Source organism: Harpia harpyja, chromosome 5, assembly GCF_026419915.1.
Source record: "Harpia harpyja isolate bHarHar1 chromosome 5, bHarHar1 primary haplotype, whole genome shotgun sequence".
Lineage (NCBI taxonomy): Eukaryota > Metazoa > Chordata > Aves > Accipitriformes > Accipitridae > Harpia > Harpia harpyja.
In genome coordinates this window covers 19,972,993-19,995,798 of record NC_068944.1, presented here as the reverse complement: position 1 = coordinate 19,995,798, position 22,806 = coordinate 19,972,993, and the positions used below count along the sequence as shown (strand labels likewise).

Here is a 22,806-nt window from a genome sequence, read left to right as displayed (position 1 = left end):
GCCCTGACGCGGCAGCGCCCCGCCCCCGCCGCCGCGCTCCGCCCCCCCGCCGCCGCGCAGGCGCGGTGAGGCCGCGGAGGGCCGAGCCCCTCCCCTCGAGGCCCCGTGAGCCCCGCGGCGTTCCGTAACGGGAGCGCAGGGAGGCGGAGGGGTGCTGGGCCGGAGGGGCAGGCCCGCCGCGCTGGCGAGATGGCGGCGCAGAAGATTAACGAGGCGCTCGAGCACATCGCTAAGGCGGAGAAATAGTGAGCGGAGGGGAGGGTGGGGGAAGCTGGCGAGCGGGTGCGACGGCTGCCGGCTCAGCGCCCGGGCCGTCAGGCCCGCCCGGCTGTCCCGCCCTATGCGGGCGTCGTGTCGCCTCCTGCTCGAGCGGGGCTCCGCGGAGCGCGCTGCTTGCCGCCGCGGCCGCCCTCTCCCGCGGCCTCTGAGCCCTGGGGCTGCCGTCCGCAGGCTTCGCCCGGCGGCTGGGCACCCCCTCCTCGCCCCGGGGCCGCGGGGGGGCGAGGGGGGCGGCGCGTTCTTGGGAGTTGTAGTTCTTGCCGGCGCCTGTGCGGGGAGAGGAGGCTTCGGGCGAACTACAGCTCCCATGATGCCTTGCGCGGAGTGGTGGGGCCCGGGGGGGGGGTGGCCGACGCGCGGGGCTGAGGGATACGGCAGGTGCCAGGCGAGGTGACCGCGGGGGAAGGGGAGGGAGGTGCGGAGGGAGTCGGAGGACGTGGCCGCTTGGCCCCTCTTCTGCCTCGGGGGCCCCTCCCTAGGGGGGTTGGCTGCTAAAGGGCACCCTTCGTCCCCGAACTGGGAGAATAAAGCGGCCCTAAACCGGAGAAGTCGTGTCGGCGAGGCTGTAGGGCTTGGAGGCCTGGGCAGTTTCCTCAAGGGCCAGGCAACCTTTATTGCCCTGGCCCGAAGGGGAAGGGGAGGGGAGTCGCTTCTGCTCAAGTTAGTGGGAGAAAGGTAAGCGGGAGAAAAGACTTAGGGGGATTGTGGTGAATAAAGAGCTTCACCTTGCTGAGGTGGGGGTGTGTGTGTGTGTATTTGTTTGCTCCCCACCTGTGAGAAATGTGCGGTTGTTTCTTTTTAGATGGCCTCAAAGACCTGTGCTGACATTTAGCTTAGAGGCTTTAACATCTACATATGATAGTCTTTTAATGTGGATTTTAACACTGAATATAGCCATTCTGCTTGTAAGTCTCAATTTCACAGACTACAGTATAGATGTAATACAGCTGACTAATCCAGAGATGCTATAATTTTAGTAAGAATAGTGACGGGCCATCTGGAAATCATGGATCGAAAGTATAAACTGTGATAGAGGAGAGACCTCCTCAGAATAAAAAAGTCTGTACCAGAGTATCTTAGTCAAATTACTTGACCAAAAGTGCCTTTCAGTGGAATTCATTTTAAGCTTATCCTGGAAAGCATTTGAAGTAAAAGGCACCTACATCTTAAGTTGTGTGTGTATTAAAGCGTTGTGTATTTCAGCTCAATGCGTTTGAGACTTTGCCTGTGATAAAAATAACACAATATAAAGGCTTGCTTTAGAGTTACATACTGTGGTTTTCATCCAAGTAAGAAAACAAAACCAACATAGTCTATATACAACTGTTTTTCCGAACTAAGCGTATATTGCATCTGAAGTGTCTGCCTGCAACAAATATGGAAGTGGACTCTAAAGTTATGGGAATTTTTATATTTGTTTTAGAAGTGAGGAAGTCATGAAATTGAAATCAGCGTTGCCTGATGACTCACCTTGTTTTGCAATGTATATTTTTCCCTATATGTATATCTGCGTGTGTGTGCATGGCACCATTTAGTGTCATGATCTATTGTAGACATATAAATGACACATGAGGCTTTGTCTTTGTGTTGGTAACTAAATTCTTTCATTTGTGTATGCAATGGAGAGTCTTTGATAATTCTCAGCAGCAAAAAATTACCATAGAGGAACACTGGAAACTTCGTGATGTGTAACAAAAAATATTGCCAGGTGTTGTGGTATTAGAAATCTTGAGATACCATGTTGGTGTAGGTGGAAGTATTTTTGTTCTCTTAACTTTTTACTGTTGAGGAGCTGGGCTTGTGTAGACTGTCTGGGGACAGCAGAAGCATGTTAGAGAGGATGCATGTGACTATGGGAGATCATTGCAGTGTTTGATGCAATTCCTAACAATGCCGGCATTTATTTTTATAGTCGTGATGCCACCATAGTATTGGCATATGGGTAATTGCTCCTTTTTGGAGGTAAACTAAAGTTTTAAATATATCTAAAGTGCTTTGAAGGTAAAACATAAAATCTTTACTAGTTGTTAATAGGCCTTTCTTCTTGCGTTTTAGTCTGAAAACTGGATTCTTAAAGTGGAAACCAGATTATGACAGTGCAGCTACTGAATATGGGAAGGCGGGTATGTATGGCTGTAAATATGGCCATATACTTTATGGTTTCAAAGTATTCTTTAAGCTTAATCTCTGATAACATTTTATGTATTTTCAGTACATTGCTGTGTTAAGTAAAACTGTTGTGAAGACAAAAGAAGATGAAACAACAACAACAAAATACTCTTAGTAGCACTGTAAAATAAATTTCAGATTGTACTTGGGCATCTAGAATTGTTGTCAAAACAAAATTATTTTTTTCCAAGCTTACAACTTCTACTTTGTATATATTACTACATGTAATAAAAATGCTTTCCTTTTTTCACTTGTCCACCCCCAAATCCCATGACTTTACCTACAAAACAACAAATATTTGAGCTGGTTTTAAAACTTTGCTTTTTCATCATCTTATGAAGTATGTCCTGACAAAGACTGTCTCAGTATGTTAGAGAGATGCTGCCAGGTGTTTTTTTTTAGGCATAGTAAGATCTCTTTCCTCCTTTTCTTCCACTGCAAGTGTCACACTGAATATAAAATTCTTACTAGTTGATTCCTTTTTGCTCTTAAACAATTTTCTTCTTTTTGATAATAGTAATTTATTTTGGTTTTTTGGCTTCTTACTCTAGGCATGCCTATTCATTCATTTAAGCCTGGATAAAAAAATACAAACTTGGAAGAGCAACTGGAGCATTTATAAATTGAAATTTATTTTAAATCCTACTTTAATATCCTATCAGTCTAATGGAGATAGAAATACATATTTGTGCCCTGAAGTGGTTATGTTGAGGAAGTTGTTATAGGTATGCTTTGTTGATGGTATACTTCTACTCCTGCCATACTGATTTTATATAACCTCTAATGATTAAAACTATAAACATATGCATTCCTGCAGTTCTGTAATTAAAATACAGAATGAGCGAGTTCCAAAATCCAGCTAAACACATTATGCACAATATGGTACAGTGATGGCATGGATGTGTTGTTGACAGTAAATGTTTTTAATGGTAACTAAGTGACTAATGAAGCAAGGAGGACTGTGATGGGATTTTTTGGAAGAGCTTGGTAAGCTGTAACTATTCATTTAAAGAATCTGTTTGCATCTTTTGGTGGCTAAATTCTTGAGTAGAAGTGGTGAAAAAATGAAAATGGCAAGCTGTAAATAAGAACTTTATTTGATTTCTTGCAGCTGTTGCTTTTAAGAATGCCAAGCAGTTTGACCAGGCAAGGGAAGCCTGTTTACGGGAAGCTGAGGCACATGAAAACAATAAAGCGTATCTTTTCATTGACTGATATTCTTTTTTTCCAAGAAGCTGACTAGTTGCTACTTAGAATGGGTTAATGGGGGTTGGTAGAAGATGTATTTAATATATTTGCACATTTTGTCAGTGTAACAAAGTTGTCTATTAGAAGACTATTCCTGTGTGCTCTGAGTGGGAAAACTAAAGAACTCTTTTGGTTAGAAAATCTGTCTTGTTTCCATTAGCATCTGGAGTGTTAAGATGCTGACAAGTGCCTGAGATGTCTAGGTACTGCTTCAGAAATTAATATATTTTTTTAAAAATACCCACAAATGGATAGTATAAACTAAATGCAACTCTGACAATTACAGTACTTGTAGTAGTATTTAGTAACCAGGAACATATTTTAAATAAATGTGCTTTTTACAACTTTACATGCAGTTATACTTTGGTATGTTGCGTTTATTCTGTCCTTAGAAGCATTTATTTTTGATGCCTTGTCTACAAACGTAGGTTCAATTTGCCTTTTGGGGATTCCTTGCTTTGAAACTAGTACCTGTGTAAGATTTTGTACACTAACAATTTTTCTGCATTATATTTTTGTGGCTTTTGTCCTTGACTTTGATAATATTACTTCCAGTCTCTTCCATGCTGCCAAGTAAGTATAGAAGCACTGAGTAATCTGAAACAAATTTTCTGACATATGGTACAAGCATGAACTATCATTTTGATCTCGCTGTAGTAAATGGTATGGTTCAAGTGATTTTGCTGTTTCAAAATGAGTTTAATGGAAGTGTGGGCTAGGAAGTCTGAAAACCTGCAATGGCCATCTGAAGAAATGATGATTTTGACATTCTTCAGCATCTTTTGATATCAAATGTTTTTTCTTAGATTAACTTTTTGTAATTTTGAAATTCTACACTGTTGAGCTTATAAAGAAATTTTTAATTAAAGAGTACTTCAAAGCAAGCAGTTAATGACAAATAATCCAAATAGTGCCTGTGGGTCAGATCATGAGAATAGATTTTTAGTGGGGAGCGTGGTTGAAGTATTTCTTGTGGAAGATAATGTTACACATATGCTGTCTCATTAAATAAAACACTTGAAACATCTTCAAAGCATTTAATATTAACAGTGAAGTGATAGCTGATGCGTGTTAACTTTGCTGTGTAACTACAGCTTGCTGAAATACACCATATCTAACTAAATTGTAAATTTTTTCTCTGCAGAGCTTATGAACAAGCTGGCATGATGTTAAAGGTATTTTCATTTATCAGTTTTTGATAAAAAGTTCTATTTTATAATGAAGAATATTGTGTACTGGACCATTTTACAAATATATGTAAGTGAATTGCATATTGAAGTGATATTTTTCTGTTGACTCATAGTCCTCACCAACACCCTTGGTAGATTAGGGAAGTGACACTTGTAATGGGGAAAAAAAAAAGGTTTTCTTTTTGTAGAAGAAAAGGTGAGTGCCTCGTGTTAGAGGGTAACAGAAGAGTGGTGCTGCTTCTTCTCTAAACTACCACAAATTCAGGCCTTACATGAAAGTTTGGTACTTACAAGTGAATTTGATGGAGTTGGTGGTCAGCTTTCACTGGCTCTACAAGTTTGTAAATAAAAATCAGAATCTTAATAAGATATTACAGTTTGCTTCGATTTGTTTCATTGTACATAAGCACATCCCTCTGACTGTTGCTTTGCAGGAGATGCAGAGACTCCCTGAAGCAGTTCAGCTGATTGAGAAAGCCAGTATGATGTACCTGGAAAACGGGACACCAGACACAGCAGCTATTGCACTGGAACGGGCTGGAAAGTAAGTCTGTGGTATTGGTGGCTAGGATGCATGCAGGGCATGGGTATATCTTTGGTTTTCTTTCTTGTCTTTTTGATGCTTTTAGGTAAAAAATATTTCATCTGAAGAGAAATGATTTATGTTTATTACAGGTTAATAGAAAACGTGAGCCCAGAGAAGGCTGTGCAGCTCTATCAGCAAGCAGCATCAGTGTTTGAAGTAAGTGGGGGGTTTTTAGGTTGTTGTTTTTCTTTTTTTCCACCAGCAAAGAACTTTCCAGTCCCAGAAAGTATACGAAGATGAATGAATTGGTGTTTAGGGTCAGCTATAAAGTTAAGAAAAAGCCTAAGATTACGTTCCAAATTATTTTTCCTTCCTTTCACATCAGTGGCTGAGTAAGGAGGCTGAGGGCTTCTTATGCTGCAGAGGGGGAGATTACAAAAGTTAGGAGTCAGTTTGCTTTGCCTTTTTCTCAGTTTGGGACTTGACTGAATCTGAATTTTGTATGTTGCCAAATTTTCTGCCTCTTGTTGGGCAGTCCAGAGGGTAGGCAACATGGCTGCTGTTGAGTCCTGGAGCCTAAAATAGTTTGAAATCCTTCAAGGCACAGAAGAGAAGAGTTTGCTTAATAGTCTACCCATCCCGTGAGCAGGTGATTTGCCTTTTTGCTACTGCCTTTGGCATTCTTCTCTATCGTCACTTGCCACATGCTTCCAGATGAGCAAGTTTGCATTGGTGTTACTTTGCTCTGTAGATGCGTACGGGAGTTGGCTGTGGGACTTGGGTGCGCCATTACTCTTCATGTTTCCCTTGAGTGTGTGAACTGCTGATACAATAATTAACAGTTGTTCTAAGTTACAGATGACATACTTAGATTAAGGTCTAGTGGTCTTAACTCTATGCAAATGAAATACGAATGCATGAATTCTTTTTGATCTTCTCTAGAATGAAGAACGTTTGCGGCAAGCATTAGAAATGCTAGGGAAGGCATCAAGACTTCTAGTCAGAGGACGCAGGTATAGCTTTATGCCTTCTTGGTTTTTTAAATGTAATTGAATCTTTAATAGTGATTTTTCACTGGTGGTTTTTTTTTTTCTTCCTGTTGTTGGGTTTATATACTGTTACTTAATTTTACTTTGAGACACACTTCAAACTAAAATGCAGTTTCTGTGGGATTGCCATGTTCATCCAGGAACCACCTGTTTTGTGTTCTGGGATGGGAGAATGTGGGCTGTAAGTCTTTGTTTCCTTTGTGTTTGTTGAACAGCTAGAAAGCACATACACCAGTTTTCATTAATTCTTAAACTACTTCAGGAATTATTTTTTTTCTTTTTCTTCCAGCGCTAATATGTAGAAAGTACTTGAAAGTCTTTTATAGCTGTGGAATATAAAACAGGGAAATTAGGTAACTAACCTGAGGAAAGAAATCTGTTTGCAGCAGTCTGATTCTGGACTTCTTAAAGAAGAGTGTATTTTGGAGTCTCAATGGGAATTTATTTTAATTGTTAATTGCTAGCACCAAACTTGACCTGCAGTTCAGCATAGACTTGCTTCACTGAAACATATAGTTCCTTTAAGAAATTGTCTGGGTTTCTAACTCTACGTTTAAGACACTTTATTTCACTGCAGAGTTGTAGTCAGAAAAGGAAATTTACAAAGTAACTTAAAAGTCTTTGTGTCAAAGCAAGTCAACATAGCTTCAGGACATCTGAAGGACTTGGTTGCTCTGCTGCTTTGTAGCTCATGTGCTATTGCTAATTTCTAGAAGTTTAATATGATAATTAAATTGTATTCAAACTCAAAAGCAGTTACTGTGACTTAATATTGAAAGTTCATGGATATCTGACTTAGTGATAGCTTATTGTAACCTCATGACATACAGAAATCTGTTAGGGTGCGTAACAAGGCGTTCATCTTGTACAATGTTACGAAAAATGAGGTTTCTCTGAATGAATACAAGAGATGTTCTTAGCCTGCACATATACAAAAGGAACTGCTGACTATATGTTTCTTCACCTAGTCTGTTAGTAAGATGTACTGCTGATTTTTAGTAGTGTTGCTTTTTATTCCAGTAGACTTGGCAGTGTATCAGTTAAACACTTTGTAATTAGCCTCATGTTCATTATGCTGTGTTCCTGGCACTGATACTGCTAACTTTTTTTGGTTTTTTTAGATTAGATGAGGCTGCGTTGTCTCTTCAAAAGGAAAAAAGTATTTATAAGGAAATTGAAAATTACCCAACATGCTATAAGGTAAATTCTAAGACACAATTTCTGACAGTGCATTTTGAGTTTTTCTGGGTAACTACTGACAGCTGACATCTGACTGACAATATGTAGCTCTTGATCTGGGATATGTTTCTTGCCAAATAATGAGAATTTGTGGTAGTGCATGTGTCCCCAACTTCTAACTGCTTTTTTCACTACTATAATGTTGAAGATAAGACACTGTTATCTACAGGAGCTGTCAAAAACAACAAACACATAAAGATGTGTTATCAAAAATAACAAACCACAAAACTGTTACTTGGTGCAACAGTTCATTACAATATTACAGGAGATAATCTATTTCATACTAGCTGAGGGTGTGGCTTACTACTTTCTCACTATGTTGTTCTGACTCTTTTGTGTTAGTATCGTAGAATTATTGTGGAACATAGTGACCTTTTTCACACTAAATATTAGCAGTCCAGTATTTTTCTCATATTTTACTGTTAATTTCTAAAGAATCATCAGGTTGGGTTTTTTTTGTTTTTGTTTAGAAAACTATTGCTCAAGTCTTAGTTCATCTTCACAGAAATGATTATGTTGCTGCAGAAAGATGTGTGAGGGAAAGCTATAGGTAAGTCTACTTCATATCCTGTAATTTTAAACTGAATATTTCATTAATGTAGATGTATTCTTATGAAAGAGTAATGGAAACGCTGTCAAGAAATTTTAAGCCTGTACTTCTCTTGACTTACAGTACAATAATAGCATTCCCTGGTATATGGCTATCAGGAATTTTTTTCCACTTCTAACAGGTTCAGCTGTAATTACCATGGTGATTCTTCTTAATGAACCTAAAATTAAAAGTTATTCATAAAGAAGTAGTTATGTGTGACTGGTGAAATGAGATGGAAATTAGAAATTCTTCCCATTTTTTTTTCCCTTGTTAAAAGCTGAGCAGAATATTGTTATGGCTGGGATTCTTGCCTTACTGATATCCTTTGGGCTGTGTCTTTTCTTCAGACAGAACAGAGATGGATTAGCTATTGTGAACAAATGTTCAGGATTAAAAGTGGGTATTTCTGGGTGTCGCTACCTGAATTTTATTTTTTTCAGAATCTTTATGCAATGTCATGTGTGGAGGCCCTTAAAAAGTTGAATTCTAACTTGCCATTACCATATTTTATTACAGTTTGAGGATCGAAATATGGAATGCAGTCTCAAAATGCACAATAGCAGCATCCCAGTATAATCAATTAAACTATCTAGTATGGTGATTAGATTGAAGGAAAGATTAATCTAAATGTTTTTGTTAAAGAAAAGTTTGCAGCATGTGAATTACTACGTTTCTGGTTATGTTGGTCTAGGAGATCTTGCCCTTGTCATACATCGGAAGAAGAAAAGCAAGATTTCTACTTTTTGTGACTTTTTTTTTTTTAGATAGTTGTTTGAACTGGAAGATAATTTAGGAAGCGGAAAGTAGTCCAGTTGAATACATTGAAATGAAGAAGGCATTCTTTACACATCCAGGAGAAAATTCTGGTATCAAAACCTGGATTAGTGTTTAACCCTAGTTCCAGAGGCTTTCCCAGCAACTCTGTGTTTCAGCTTTCATTAGGACTTCAGTAACAAAATACTGAAACAACATATTTTTGCTTAAACTGTGCTTTTAGTGAAATGACTTGAACATATGTGTAAGTTAAATTGTACTTTGTTTCTAGGAAGAATTTTTCAAGATCAGTCTTTAAACATCTTGCTTATATTTTCCAAGTCTTCAATTTGTATTTTATATGTAGAAACTCATTACAGAGTTTTTCTGTATGCAAAGTAGAGGAAGAGTTTATTGACTGGTCAGGAATAATTGAAAAATTTAATACTCTCTTTTTGTCTTGACTATGATTGTGGTCTTACTCTCAGCATGCAAACTAATGTTGCTGCAAGTTTAATTTTATGGTTATGATCCATGTACCTGGAGAAATCAAATGGTTATAGGCAGTTTTGTGGAATAAGCAGTCCTTCAGATTCTTAAAAGCTGCTTGCTCTTCTGCTATTGATCAGCAGCATTTAAGATGGAATAGCTGAGTGTCAAGTAGATTGCTGAAATGCCCTAAATGAACTCTTTATTTCCTTCAGTATACCAGGATTTAATGGAAGTGAAGACTGTGCAGCACTAGAGCAACTTTTAGAAGGGTATGACCAGCAGGATCAGGATCAAGTTTCTGAAGTCTGTAATTTGCCACTCTTCAAATACATGGACAATGATGTAAGTAGGCGGTTCCTATGGATTTTTTTAATAATACTTTTGCTTGTTCAGGTTGAGAGATATTTTTTTTCTAGTAGAGGAAAATAAGAAGGGCAGGGTCCATGTATTTACTGTGATTTGCTCTGTCATCCTACCCTGTGCCTGTGAACATCGGGTATTCTTTTACTTTGCTGCCTGCTAATGTAAATTCCCACATTGTTGTTCCTTTCAGATGGTGGGAAGGCTTAGGTGAAAGAGCAACTTGTTACGGATTTGCTGAGTTTGACGAGTTGACCAAAATTCAGTTCCCTTCTGCTTGGTTCCTTAGGGGCCAGAACAGTTTGCTGCTTATGCTTTATCTCAGAAATACCATATAGTTGATATGGGTGTGTAAATATTACAGAATATGATGCCTACAGGATGGCATTGTTGAATGTTTTTTCAGTGCTTATTCCTCAGCAGGGTACTAATTAGTGAAAGATTTTTTTTTTTAATTTTAAGTGGTTGTGTGTTGTCTGCCCCCCCTTCTTTTTTTTTTCTTCTTTTTTTTTTTTTTTTAAATTGTACTTGTAAATTGTAGGAAGTATAAGGATAGGAAAGGCGTGAAGTAAAGGAGACATCCATCCATGCCAAACTTTGTAACAGTATTGACTAATTTTACCTTGTTACTGTGTCGAATACGAAAAATTAAGGTGTTAGACTTACTGAAAAACACTTGTAAGATGTTTTACATGAACTATTACTAGATAACGTATGCATAGCTGCATACTGAAAAATTATTTTTAAGTAAAGCTTGAACCACAGAAGCTGTGGATGTGGCCAAATTATTCTATAATAAGCAGTATCAATACAGATCTCGCATCCCATTCTCAGAGCGTGTGAGGTGGAATAAGCCTAACATTGGTTCATTTTTTTCTAAGCTGGAAAAACGTACTCTGAAAGCAGCATCAATGTGTTTTCTGGACTGAATGTTACCTGCTTGTTTATTGTGAGCATCAGTCAATTCTGTGCAGTGTAATTCAACAAGATTTTACTTCAGTGATAGTACAGAAATTAAACTTGCCTTGTTATTGTCAGTATGCCAAGCTTGGTCTTACCTTGGTGGTCCCAGGAGGTGGAATCAAGAAGAAATCGCCCAACGCTGCACAAGACAAAGCAAGAGGACCAGCTGCAGTGGGGTCTCATGCTGATGAGGAGGAGGATGAATATTCTGGTGGACTATGCTAGCTACAGACATAGTCTTAAATATCTGACTTATTTGTGATGTTGAGCGTATCCAAAGGTACCAGATTTACCAGAGCTTCATTGCAATTGTGATATGGGAATGCTAATATGAATTTGGCAGCTTCTGGGTACAATACAGGAGAAAAAGCATGATTGTACCTGTCATCTTGAAACTTCTTTGGACTTCATTTCTGACCTGGTAGGAGCTTCCTCAGGGCCCTGCCTTCAGTTGATGGGAAAGATTTGAGAGAAATTTTTACTAAAAGCACAGTTTAAAAGAAACCAAAACCCCAGAAGCACTGGAGCAGGGGAAGTGGTACAAAATTTTAAATGCTGGGTTTCAACAGTTGACACTTTTTGGTTCAAGGAATATGTTTGTGATTTGTTTTCTGAGTTAAATATACCATCATGCATCTGGCTATTTATCTTCTGTTTAACACTGTTTAAGGCAGACTGTGCCAGGGAGGATTTTTCACTAGTACAAGCACTAGGGGGAGCATTCAGTTTATTTTCAACATGTTTTTACTCCACTGCAGAATATTATTTTAATACCTTATTCTTTGCAAGCAGTATCCATGTGGGTGTGGAAAATACTAAGTCAACTAGTTTGAAGCTATCTTGCAAGCTTAAAAGTATACACACATCTTCATCTCAAGAACTTTATTGACCTGAAGTCTTTGGAAATAAATGTGTGCATAGTGTTTGTAATGTACACCTTGGGAATGGAAGGAGCGGACAAGCTTTCTTAGCGATGTCTGAAGCATGCCATAACAAAAAAAGAAACAGAAGGTAGCAGATAATGTGCGTTGAATATAAAGCTCTGAAGACAATGTTTAACAAAAACTTAGGTGGAATGTTTCAATAATATGTTTGAGTTCATGAGTGTTCTAGGTGTTTATTTACTAATCAATACACTACAAAGACATTTTTTTCTTTCATATTTTCAAAGCATAGAACAGCGCTCTCTTACAAACGGCGTTTTTCAAACTAGCTCGGAATCCAAAGTAACCAAATTTTAATGCATCTTGTCTATTTTTATTTGGTTTCGAGTCATCATTAGTTTTGCAAGCTTCTGTAGTGTCTTAAATGTGTTTGACCATTTTATACTTAAATGTTGACAACACTAGAAGTTATACCTGTGGTCTCTTTCTTCAGAAGAATCTAATAAAGATCTGCACTAGGGTGAGATCATTTGGAATCCAGCAGGGATTTGTGTGTGATACGTGATGCCCAAAGTTCAATAAATAATACACCAAAAGCACAGTGTTAAGAGTTGGTACAGTTTCTGCCATATTAAGGAATTGGATGTCTTAAAAAATATCAAGCATATGTCTGACATATGTGATGTCTGACATCAGTGTGTCAGACATAATTGTGAGGAAGGTAAGCTTTTAGAGGGCTAATACTCACTTTCCTCACGGTGGATAGCATTCAATAGCATTGTGATGGGTGCATGAACTACAGCGTAATTTGAAGGTAGGGCTGCTGTAAAAGTCAAGCTATTCAATTTCATGGGTGTTCAAAAAACAGTTTAGTCTCTTTGTATTATGTAGTAATAACCTTGCATTTTAAAGCTATTTGAGACTACACCTGTAGTTTTTTACTATCTGACAGGTTAATTTCCCTTTGTTAATAATGATGTATATAGAAGTTTTCTATAAAATAGTCTAAACGAAATTTTAGGAAGTGAGTTGCTTTTCTCTGAGAATGATTACAGGTGTACATGAAAGATAGTTTTGAAGACTTTCCTGTAACTCATCCGTTTTCACCATTGGAGCAACTCACTCCAGTTTACTTAACTTCTGCCCTCTGGATTTGTTCATGAAGGTGACCATGCACTTTTTATGGAGAGTCTTTATCACAAGTAGAAAAAAACCCACACATGTAGGAGCACTGGGAACACTCAGTAGTTTTCTTCAGGCATTTCCTGCTGCATCCAATTCTGAAATCAGTTTTGTTGAATGGTCCCAAGGAGTCTACTTTTTTGTGTGTGTGTGAACAATTGTATATATCTGAGAAGATGGCATGTATAAGAATAAAAATTGGGAGCCTTGTGTGCTCTGTGAAAGAACTTGCAGACTTTATTTAAACTGTGCTTGTAATGCTAACAGGCCCTTAAAAGAAAAATTGAAATTTATGCATTGGATTCTTAAAGCATATTTTTCATATTGCCAAAAAAAAAAATAGATGTGCAAGACTGTCTTCGCACTCCCCCAGCTTTTTGCTTTTTTCCTTGTGCCAAGTGTGGAAAATCTGGGACAAAAGTAACTTGTACCTAAACATGTTAAGCTGCCATTAAATTGAAAGGGGCTTCTCTGAATCTTAGGAGTAGAATTTTAATCTTTGATTGCAATGTTGCTGCAAAGACCAAATCTGCAGAAATTGAAGTGTCTGAAAATAAGATGGTCTATTTTATATAACTTATTCTCCTATTTTAGGCAATGAAATTGTGATAGGAATGTTAACTGCCTTTTAGTAAATGTTTAACTATAGAAGAAGCTGTCTGTATATTATGTGTTAGTGTTTGTGTCTCTTTCAAAGCAATTTGCACACTTATTATGTAAATATCATTTCAGTGATTTAAAGTGGAAGACACCATTTACAGCAAGAAAGTTTCCAAACCCAGTGTTGACTGTAAGAAAAATAAGTTGTGCATGAAGGCTGAGCGATGGCCAATGCAATGTATATGTAAACTCAGAAGATTTCTAAATCCTCTGCAACTTAAGATCCAGTATGCCCAAGTGCAGTGTGAAACCTGTGCTTTATTTGTTCTTTTTCCAAATCTGTGGTGTATTAGAGTACAAAATGTGTTTGTAACAGCTCTACAGATGCTGCTTCTTGAAAGAGGCTGTGTGTTTCACCAACATAAAAAATAAAACATGAAACTAATGCATTTTTGCTAGCTTTCCCTGTTGTTGATAGGTTCTGCTGAGCACCACTATCTGAAAATGAATATTGTGTTTAATCTCAAGCAGATTTTGTATGTGACTGTGCAGATCTTGTCACCAAGTGTTGCAGGTATATTATGTGGTCAAAGACTAAGTCCTGGGAACCTACTGGCTCAGGTTTGAGTGTTGAAAGTCAGTTGGTGTCCAATCGTTGTGGCTTATTCATGAGACATTGGCTTACAGCCCATTTCATTTATCCTGTGATTTTTGTTTTTCTAACTGACCCTTTGGTACCTTTGCTGGCTTTCATTATTTGAGATGGTGACACATCTCAGGCAATTCTATCCACTCAGAATAAAAGGCATGTATGTGTTTTGCCTCTCCACTGATTGTAACATCTTGGTGGTTCATTGTTATCACTTCACTTCCCAAAGGCTTGTATTCAGAAAACAGAATTGTTATATTGGGTGATTGTCAGACCTGAATTTGTCAACTTTAACAACACGTAGAAATAATTGATTCTCTAGTCCTTAGTATTCCTTAATCTTGGCTAATTATGCAAGGCATAGCTATGGTTTAAAAAAAGACTTTCTAATAATGAGGAGGACATACAGATTCTTACATCTGCCATAGAGATACAGCACTTTTTTCCACAGTTAGGCTAGTTAAATGTGTAGCAAACTCTAGCAGTCTTCTGGAAGAATACACAAATATACTCCAAGATTTACCTGAATGTGCTGAAATCCAGAAAGGACTGAGAATGTTAATGGGAGCTGCAGAGACGTGAGAAAGGTTCTTGCACCAAACTGTGCTTTGCGTATCGATACTGACTGACAGATGTATCGTGTGTGCCTCTGGGCTCTGCTGGAGGCTAAAAGAGGTGTCCAGACCAAACCGACTGAGGGTCAGTTGAATGTGGAGGATACCCTAGCTATTAGAACTTCAGCATTCATTTCTAGCAAGGATAATTTGAGAAATGGTGTTTTCTGACAAGCAAGAACATGTCTAAGTGACTTAATTGCTGTTTAGGTCATGGGTTTTTGCTGACTTAAAACCAAGGCTTGGGAGTGGGATGAAGAGGAAGGTTAGTTTGGTTTTGGAATGATTCATGCTTTACCTGTGTAATTTTACTTATATGCTAAAGTGTCACTGATGTATGTTTAAGCAGCTCTATAGATTGATATAGTGTTTTCTCCCAAAGTTTAATTTGTAATTCTGTTACAGATTGGGGGGAGGGGATTTTCTTTTAAACCTGGAGTGTTATTTGTATTTGAATGAAAACTGATTCTGTTAGAAGTACATGAAATAAGTAGGTTTCTGTTTGTGCTGATTTAATACAGAAATAGTGAAGAGGGTGGGGGCATTTGAAGTATTTGCTGTGTTCTGTTCATTAGAGTTAATCATATTTATCACTTGGGTCAGGTTTTCAAAGCAGTTTTTGTCCATGGGAATGCAAGCTTGTCATTATTCAGTTGGATCCAATAGGGAGTTTAAAAAACAACTAGATTTCAACATTTCAAAAGCCATAGATCTTTACACAATTTAAGGATGTGGACTCTAACTCTTTGGAGACTTCATCGTTGCAGAAAAATCACCTTTTCTACTGTTTCAAAGGCAAACTTGCTTGAATACTTGAAGGCTGAAGAATCTGGCGCTGAAGTTCTTCAGTGTTGCAGGAATCATTCCTTGGATGCTGCGAATAAGCAGCTGTAAAAATTATAAGCACTGAGCTTCTCTTGGAAAAAATAAAACCTTTTTTTATCATCTAGGTTTATAATAAGTAGTGAACTCTTTTGGATGTAGGAAATAGAAAAAAGAAGCCACCCCAGCAGCTAGTGTGGTAATAACATCGGAGCAAGTAGATGTAACTTCCCAGAACAGGAGGGAACCACTTGGGATCTGTGGGCGTTTGAGCAGGAATGTTAATCTCTAAGCTAATGGTCTGTAGAGGCCAGCATCCCCAGGAGCTGGGCTCATCTCTTCCTGTACGGTAGTACCCGTTGGAGATGATGTACGTCAGTGCTGTATCTGACCACTTTCCAAAAGGCAGATGGGTCGTTGTTTGGGAGCCGCTGTCGTTGCCCTTCAGCCAGGGTTTCCAGTGTGTCTGCGGTGCAGCAGTGTGGCCTCCAGCCTGGAACGGGAGCGAGAGGCAGCTGCAAGGCTGCATGTACGTTTAAAGACCATATGGCTGTTACTGGCTCATCTGCCGAGTCTGATGGGAATAGTGGTAATGAGCGTGGCTGGGCTCCAAGGTGCACGCCGCTGGGACATTAACAGGTGTGCAACCAGTTTGGATTACTAGACAGAAACCTTTTGATACTGGAGTGACAGAAGTAGGCCCTATCATGTGTAAAGTGAAAATGGGTTATCATTAGTTGCCTTGCTTGTTTTGGATATGTGTTTCTGTGCCTTTATTTTGCATCGTTGCTAAGCTGGGTGTAACCCGGGATGGGTTTGTTTTCCCCAGAGAGTTGTTAGTTTGTTAGCACTAGATGGTGCCGCAGAACAACCGCAGGGCTTGCCTGTGCTGGTGGGAAGCCTTTGCTCCCTGTCTAGGGCAGCTTTTATGTTTCGATAAGCTCAGCCTGAGTATTGGTTTGGTTAGAAACATCTGCATGGGGACCTGCTCTTGCTGCTGCTCCTCACGGCCTGAGACACCAGCTTGCAGTCAGCGGAGGGAGCAGTGCTGGGGTGCTAAGCCGTCACCTCCTCTCCAGCGCTGGCTGGCACTGCACGCCCGCTGCCATCCAAGCCCTCCACCATGGACGGTACAGTACGGCTGCCCTGTGAGGCAGCCGTCCCCGCTGCTGGGGCAGGCGGGCTCAGTGCTGCGTACAGCCTTGCTCCACCATTACCCGCTCTTACAGTTGGCCTCACCATCGTGCTGAGTCCGAGCTGACACGCTTCCCAGCCGTGAATTGCGAGGGCTGGCTGGAGGGCTTCCCCAGCGGCCTGGCAGAGCTGGCTGCCAGCGAACGCTCCCGCTCCTCGCCTTGTTGGAGGGTTGGGGGCGAGGGGCTGCCTCAGCTGCCCACCGCTGGACCCTCAGGCAGTCTGTTGCCCCGTGGGCGGGAGGCAAGGGGACCCCTCTGCAAGAGCGTGGCTCTGGTCTTAAGGAGGAAGGCTTGACGCATGCTGTGTTTTTCAGGATGCCTGGGAATAAATACAGGTCCAGTCCTCCCTCCCCCTTGTGCTGATACCCACCTCCTTCTCACCTGCCCCCCCTAAACTTAGACAAACGCATTTTATTTTTGCCAGAGTGTGCCATTGATCACATCATAAATGGGCCCTTCAAGAGGTTCAAATCCCAGCAGTGATGGATATGACCGATTCGCTTTTCTCTCTCCCCTTCTCTGAACACGGGCCTGGGAAATTAGGTGATTAAGAGCCAGGTTACAGAGGGTGGATGGGTGAAGAGTACGTAAAACAGTAGCCAGTGTGCAGTATAATTTGTTAATAGAGATTTTCAACTCTAGGTCTGGCTGATTCTGCTACAGTTGCAACTCTCCTTGCAGCCACAAAATTTTATGAAATGCCTGATGGACAAAATGCGGTGTTAAGGACAGAAATCAACAAGCTGGGGCGGAGGGGGTGGAGTTAGCTGAACATGGAAGGAGTGAGGAAATTGGTCATCATGCAGTGGTATGTTGGCTGGTGGAAGAGAGGGCTCCTGCTGGAATTTGCCAGAAGGACTATGCTTCCAAAAAATGCCACTTTCTGATTCACCCGCAAAGGCAGGGAGGGAGGGATGAGGACTGGCACGACTGCTCTGTTCATGCCGGGGAGAGGTTCTGCTGCCATGTGTGATGTGAGGCAGTGTGAATGTAAACACGTTCTGGGATTTGTGTCCGTTGCCTGTCACTGACTGCAATTCAGGAATTAAAGGTAAAAACCTTATAGCAGCAGACAGGGACTTCTTTTGTGTGTGTGTGCAGCTGACAACTTTTTAGCCAGTGCTTTCTGTGCTGCACTGCTCAACAACTGTCCCAGAGTAATTGTGTTAGTAATAATATAGCAGAGAATTCATGAAGTGTAAAGACCTATGGTACCCCGTGTGTCTTATTGGTGCCAAGTGTTTTATTTAACTGACTACCATCCAGTAATTTTCTGGCTCCCGTCTTGTGTAAATGTATGATTTTCCAAGCTGAATAGCTGGAGAAAGAATGAGGATCCTCTCAGCTGCACCGGAGCCTGGAGCACAGGCTGGTGTGTAAGGAGTGAGCGGTTAAAGCTGGGTGGACTTGGAGGGTAAGGCAGCTGTGTAGCAACACCAACTGAGCAAAATATTTTAAAGCTTTGATAACAGAGATGCAGAAACACTGGTATATTTAAAACTTCTTTAAGTAAGATACTATTCTGGTGCTTCAGTGGTCTTAATGTTTATCCTCCCAAACTTACCAGAATACTGCATCTCATGGGAATTCCTGAGAACTAATTTTCTTTGAAACACCAGCAGAGAGTTATTTCTCCCCTGCTTTGAAATACTTCAGACTAGTCCTGATGCAAGACATGAGTCTGGTGACAAGCCCTGCTGCTGAGGAACATTGGAAAGGAAAAGAAAGCACCTTTGTCTTCTGTTGATTCAGACAGAGGGAGAAGTATGTAGAAGGCTTATGTGGATTTTTTTCCCCTTAGATCTTAATATTCTCTAACGTAAGGATTAGAGTTTTTTTCCTTTGTTGTTCATGCATGTTAGTATGTGATCTGAAATTCAGATAGCTGTTTTTCTGTATGTGTCATTCTGTAGCCATTAGGGAGCAAAAAATTTCTTGTGGTTAAGATGGGGACAGGAGGCAAATCAAGAAAGCAAGCATGCACGTGCCTGCACACACTAGTTACTTGTTTGTCTTTGGATGTGTTAACACAGAACTACTTCTGATCTCTTGAAGGATAGGCTGTCAAATGGTTTCACATATATATGATTTTGCTGCGTTTTTTGCAGTCCACATCTGTGATCACTCCACTGGACTTTGAAATACTTTGTTAAAAATGTAGGGGGGAAATTCAGAGTATTTTTTTTTTTCCAGGGTATTTCAGGAATAGTAAAAAAATTGAAGAAAAGCCTATGCCTGTTGAGTTTTCCTTATAGCAGACTGCATTGTGAATAGTTCTGCTGACTACGGTTATGTAGTCTTGCTATAACAAAAAATATTGGCCGCTTTTAAATATAGATATTGCAGCTACTAGGACTCTGATCTTTATGGACCAGAAGATGGGAAATGTTAATTAATAGATTCAATACGACTGAAGCATAGAAAGAGACAAGGAGGCAGTGTATGTTGTGGAAAGGAGTGGACTTAGAGAGCAGAAACCAAGGAGGGTTCCTGCCCAGTGCTAAGAGCACTCGTGGCCTCTTACGATTTCCTGACCATAAGCATGAAGAAGGGTGAAGGAACAACTGGAGACATGATGTTTTGTTTGACAAATAACAGAAAACCATAACATGAATCACGCATCTGATGGCTTGTGTAAATCACACAAGTGTCTATTTTTGTAAGAGATTTAAAGGTGTTTTGAGCATCATTGACAATTCTGCTGCAATGCAGTAGGGGAAAGCACTTTTTTATGGTGTCTCTTCAGTTAATGTCAAAGTTATGTTGCTCTGATCTAATGCATTTCTTCAGTGGAGTTTCCAGATGTACAGCAAATGAATAGAGTGTAATAAAGGGGATCCCGTTTGTTGTCTGCTGCATTGTTTCCTTTCACTTTTCTTTAGGGGTGTGTATTTTGCCTTTGCTGCAGCAGCAGTATTCCTTGAAGGCTTTGCTGTATAGCGGTTTCCATTTTTTTTTCAGTTTACCCTGAAGGGAACCCAAATCTTTGCTCTGGTGGGATATTCCAGTAAGTCTTCACCCTTTTGACCATTTTTTGCTTGATTCTCAGCATCTTATTAAAATCGTTGCTTTTTAATTGACAGAGTTCCGAACTTGGTTTGTGCTCATTGGAGAGAAACAAGTAATAAAATTAATGTGCTATGATGGAGCTGGAGCTGACGGAAGGCTCCTGGTCTCTGTCAACAGTCCAGGGTGTGTTGTGTTCTGGTGGCAGAAAGGCTGGCATTTTCTCACTATTTTGGGTTTTTACCTTTGACCAAATACAAATAATGGGTGAATGTGACACACAATCATTAGATTTAGGCCATGTCCACGTTGAGAGTTGTGATAGATTAAATGAAGGCTTGAATTTAAAATACACGAACTATTCTGCAGTAACTTTCCACTCCGAAAGCAGACTTAAGGGCTGTCATCCATCACCAAACTCTTTTTCTTTGAGTGAGGAATTCACACTCCTTTGAGTTAACTGTGGTGTGGCTCACTAATACAGCATATGCCACATGATATAGAAGTATAGCGTTTTGAGACAATTGGGTTAAACGTGAGTTATTTGCTTGAAATATGAAAGCTATGTTTCTTGTCAGTCTCTTAAGCTGTTTCAGTGTAGTTATTTGTGTCTTTGGCTCTCTTCCCAATTTTCCTAAACATCGTCTCCAAGTAGTGTTTAAAGATGTTGGTATTCCTGATGTCTAGATGAATGGTTGAAAATCTCTGGCAGTGATTTTCTCTTCACATGAAGATTTAAGTTACTCCTAGACAGCTGTGGTATATTTTTGTTCACCCCGTCAATCTCTAAATTATGTTTGCCCCTATGGCTCATTTTGTTTAAGGGATGCTACATTACATACCAACTGTGTGAGCCAGACTGTGATGCTTCATGGCTCTCAAAGTGTTCCAGGTTTTTTTGGATGAATGACTGGCAGCCTGTGGGCCTTTGGCAACCTCTTATAGCCAGGCTGTGATCAAGTTGTTTGGAGCAGAAGTCTAGGACAATTCTTGATTATAATCTTGTTTCTGCTGGTTGAGCTCTTTAATACAAAGATCTCAATGGTAGGAAGGAGAGGCTGCATGAAGAGTCTGGGAGCTGCACATCCCAACTGCACTGAAGTTAAAAGAAGCAAAGGGTGAAACTCCTGTAACCAGCAGGAGAGGATGAAACACTGCGGTAGTCTGTGCATAGATCTGTCCACACCTGTGAGTGTACATACCTTAAAAAAAAATCACTTTCAGGAAAGGACAAGAAATAACTAAAATAAGGAAACAGCAATTTTTTTTATTTCTTCAGTGATGCTTTTTTTTAAAAATTTTATTTTATAATTATGGGTGTGTTTGTAGCCAAATCAATGTGATCACAGAGCTAGGAGCAAATCCTGAAGTCTGGTTCCAGTTCTTGGTCAGCAATTGAACGTCCCTGGAGTTCAGTGTGGGAGATAAGTTGGAATCCAGCGTTCTCCAAGTGCACATCAAGCTGAAGCCGTAAACTCACTCTCTCCCCTTAATGTACTTGCCTACAGACTTAATGTAGCAGATCCTCAGCTGTGTGCAAGGTGCGCTGCCTTGAGGCAGCCAACTGTACCCACAGGCCAAAATTCGTGCAGCGAAGGATTGCAAACTTCTGGCTTTCACCGCTTTCTCCCAGACAGGCCTCCATGGCAGGCAAGGGCTTGACTGCGACTCCCGTATGTTTTTACCAGTCACAGACTCCCTCTCTTGGGGGAAAGATAGCCACTTTCTTCTCCCATCGAAGGATCTAAGTACTGGATTGTGCTTGCTGAGGCACCAAGTGGAAAAGAGGCAAGTGGACAGGAAGGTTATGTGGCCAAGGATGAGTTGGGGGCTGAAACAACATCTTCCGTTTGTCAAGGCCATTTAATTCCAGGCAAATTGTCTTTTGAGCTTCTTAAACTATACTTGGGGCTGTTTGAGTTATTACTGAAATGCAGCTGTTCCCAGAGCTGAAGGCATCAACAACATAATAGTATGCAGAAGCCCCACAGTACAATAACATGAAAAATTGTGCTCTCCAAATAATACTACAGGATGGATTTAAAATAGGAATTTGATGCTATTTAGGCTAATTGCTGGGCTGATTAGCTTGCCATCATCACTTCTGGTTCTGCTCATTGCCTTGGTTCAAAAGTTTGTCAGCTATTCGCTTCCGTCATGAGCATTTATAGTCACGTATTGCGGTCATGACCCTGTTAACGCCCAGTGGTCTTACACTGGCTTACTGTCCTTGTGTTTGTTAAACAGAAATTGTCATGTTTCACTCTGTTGGTTTGACAGACTTAATTAGGCAGTTTCTAAGCAGTAGTGCCAGGTAGGAATAAATCTGCCAGACAGTAACGTTGCTGTAGTTCTCCAGTTATAGTGAGTGGGTAACATCAGGTCAACAGCACTTGTCTTCGCATTTAGTGAAACTGGGGCTGAATGAAATGTCCTGGAAAGGTATAAATATATCTGAAGTATTAGCATTCAGAAATATGAAAAAAACCCCTCTGAACATTATGCATTGGAAGCATTAGCACAATCTGATATGCTGTCTATTACAGTCAGTCCTTAGGTAATTGATGGCATTAAAATACTCCTAAGACCTGGAGTCTGACTTTTTTTGCTTCCTCCTCTGCTCGCCTCCTTCCCCTGCCCCTTGCCCTCCAAAAAAAAAAAAAGCTGTGGTTCTCTAATTTATGAGACAGTCTCATAAATTACCACAGTGGAGTTAGTTGTCCAACTGCCTGTGACCTGTTGGGTATTTGCTGGAAAAAAAAAAAAAAAGAATTCTGAGTTTCATGAATCTTAATGTGAATGATTCTCCATCTGAAGGTTTGGACTGGATTGATTATTCCCCAGTTTAAGATATTTCCCTCTTCCATTCCAAGAGTAGTAACATTAACCTATTCTTACGGAACCTGTCACCCAAAATGCAGATAGCAAAGAGTTGGAGAGAAGAGCTGGCAATTCACCCATAATTTCAAAATGTTATTGGTCTCCAATTACCA

At 40.2% G+C, this 22,806-nt stretch overlaps 1 protein-coding gene across 1 annotated transcript; it reads left to right on the top strand.

Moving 5' to 3' along the window:
- Positions 1 to 85: 85 nt before the first annotated feature.
- NAPG (NSF attachment protein gamma) lies at positions 86 to 13,975 on the top strand. Its single transcript, XM_052787394.1, has 12 exons — positions 86 to 245; positions 2,335 to 2,402; positions 3,560 to 3,644; positions 4,252 to 4,269; positions 4,841 to 4,871; positions 5,321 to 5,430; positions 5,562 to 5,628; positions 6,355 to 6,425; positions 7,583 to 7,661; positions 8,171 to 8,250; positions 9,750 to 9,879; positions 10,936 to 13,975. Exons 1-12 carry the CDS (start codon positions 190 to 192, stop codon positions 11,083 to 11,085), a joined length of 945 nt encoding a protein of 314 aa, XP_052643354.1. The 5' UTR covers positions 86 to 189; the 3' UTR covers positions 11,086 to 13,975.
- Positions 13,976 to 22,806: the final 8,831 nt, after the last annotated feature.